This window comes from Saccostrea cucullata, unplaced genomic scaffold, assembly GCF_032062105.1.
Source record: "Saccostrea cucullata isolate Sc308-1 unplaced genomic scaffold, CSIRO_AGI_Scuc_v1 ctg8019, whole genome shotgun sequence".
NCBI lineage: Eukaryota > Metazoa > Mollusca > Bivalvia > Ostreida > Ostreidae > Saccostrea > Saccostrea cuccullata.
Window position 1 is genome coordinate 1 of NW_026925588.1, and position 2,519 is coordinate 2,519.

Here is a 2,519-nt window from a genome sequence, read left to right on the forward strand (position 1 = left end):
ATCATTTTGATTGAAAAAAGTAAAATCATTTCTTGATGTAGTGTCGTAAATGATTGATTGATTATATGTTGTTTTAAGTACCATTCGAGAACTTTCCACTCCTGTGTCACCATGTACCGGTAAAAGTCTTCAAATGTCTATGCCGAGTACACGACAAACTGCTAGCTCACGACCACCTGATGGGGAAGCGAGCAACCGTGAAGGGTTTCCTGTCGTAAATCAGTAAATGAGATTGAATGATATAAGCACTCTGATAATACAAGCAGGGGCGTAGCAACCGGGGGGGCCACGCCCCCCCCCCCCCACTTTTTTCACCAACCATACTTATACTATAGGAAATTTTAATTGAAAGCCTGGTTGGCCCCCCCACTACATCACTTTTAGTGATGTACCGAAAATGTAGTACTAGAATTGGTACTAAAAGTAGTTGACACTGAGAAAAAGTTTACCTTACCCCCACCCCCACCCCCAAAATAGGATTTTCGACATTGGGAACTAACTTTTTCAGGTAAGTCATTTTTTTTTTCTCTGGCTGGCCCCCTTCCTTTTTCAAAAACGATGCTACGCCACTGACAAGGAAGACTTGTTATAAAATTTCCCTAAATAAAGAATATGCATTCTCATTAACATATGTGTTTTGATAAGCCCATATTTGTAATATTTAGCACGGAAGATTTGTTTTATGGATTCTTTTTCCGATTCTTTTTTAAAGGCAACGACAAGCTACACAATTTACTGAGTCAAGGACAATACGAGTTGCGGGTAGACATGGCTGATTTCGACAATCAAACACGTTATGTTAAACTTAGCAGTATATCTATTGGAAACGAGGCTTCAAAGTATAAGATCACATTATCTGGTTTTTCCGGGAACGTCGGTAAGAAATATTTCACCTTTTCTCTTTTAATGATATAAGTGTACATATATTTTCTAAATGTTTGACGTAAGTAAACAAAAATGATTAAAATAAAACTAATTTCCAATAATTAGTCGCACGCAAAGTGCAATGGTTAGAGCTTTTTCTTTACTCACAAAACAATAGATATGATGTTAGTAAAAAAATAAAAATAATTTTTAATTAGTTGCATGCATAGCGCATCGGTTAGAGCTTTTTCTTTACACATTAAACAATAGATATGATATTAGTAAAAATTAGAATTCTTGAAATAAAATTTAGAATGACTTTTTTTATTTTAATTTTAACGCTGTGCCAAACGGGCGTTAAGGACAGACGAGACGTTCCTTAAAAATAAATAAATTTTTCTAAGAGTTTGTCATTGAAGTATTGCTACTTAAATATGTTTACTCACAAAAAAATGGGGTACCTTACCAGGCACTTCTGCAAGATACCAGGGGTAGTTTTTCTTATATAATCCTTTGAGGAAGAAAAAATAATTTTCTAATTTCAAATGTTTATGTGTTTGGATTTTTAAAAAATGTTTAGAAACTGGTTTAGAAATCATAATGTTATTAAAATTTTGGATATTTTTCATACATTACGAAGATATACAAAACAAATTTTGAGGAACGTCTCGTCTGACCTTAAAGGAACATCTTTTTTCATCAAACTTTTATTTTGTTTAAGGTGACTCCTTGACTTACATTAACAACATGAAATTTTCAACAAAGGATCAGGACAACGATTTAAATGGGGGAAGCTGTTCTGTGAGTTACAAGGGTGGATGGTGGTACAGAAATTGTCTTTATACCAATCCTAATGGTTTGTACTTAGGAGGTCTCAACTCCAAGAACGCGCAGGGAATAACATACGGCGCGTGGTTAGGACAGTCGTACTCGCTGAGACAAATTCAATTGATGGTCAGAAGGGTTGACTAGAAGGCTAAAATGATTTGAATAAACATGATTAAAGGAATCAATTGCATGGAAGAAAAAATATGAAAGTTAACACTTGATTTTTTTTTTTACATTTTGGAATAAAGAGTTGCAGAAAAGGGATGTGAAATATTTTTATATAACTGTTAGGATACAGAATGAATTAAATTTTCTGAAGAAAAAAAACTACTGTTATTCTTTTGCAATGAGATTTCTCGTATTTAAATGAGAAAAAAAAATATTTAAATGTAAGTATTGATATTATCTCATATTTTATCTCTATATTTATTTTAAATGAGGTAAAGATTCTTTTAAGGTCAAGATCTAGTAAATAACTTGAGCCTACTTTTTTGGTGCTAGATCCATTATGACGTCATAATCAATTTCAACTTTCTTTTTCCCGTACTTTTCGGCTTTAGCAGAATTATGTAGAAAATAGGGTATTTTCATGACATTCAATTTGAAATCGTATGAAAAGTAAACCGGATACCTATATTAAATTTGATGTTGATTTAAAGAAGAGGCCTTGAACATACTAATTACCGTTTTCTGAGAGACTGTAGGCAATCTGGATACATTTCCTTTGTCGAATATGAGAAAAACTCCCGTATTCATGACTGGTTTTCTAATTTTTTCATTGAAAATGACACTTTGAAATACTGTTTTTCATCTTGTTTACCTAAAAA

General features: G+C 32.9%; 1 protein-coding gene across 1 annotated transcript; it reads left to right on the top strand.

Annotated features, from left to right (window-relative positions):
- Positions 1-78: 78 nt before the first annotated feature.
- On the top strand, positions 79-1,836 carry LOC134269292 (ficolin-2-like; the record flags this gene model as incomplete). Its single annotated transcript, XM_062751488.1, has 3 exons — positions 79-222; positions 666-877; positions 1,586-1,836. Coding segments are annotated over 3 exons (607 nt in total), but the record flags the coding sequence as incomplete, so codon positions are not given.
- Positions 1,837-2,519: the final 683 nt, after the last annotated feature.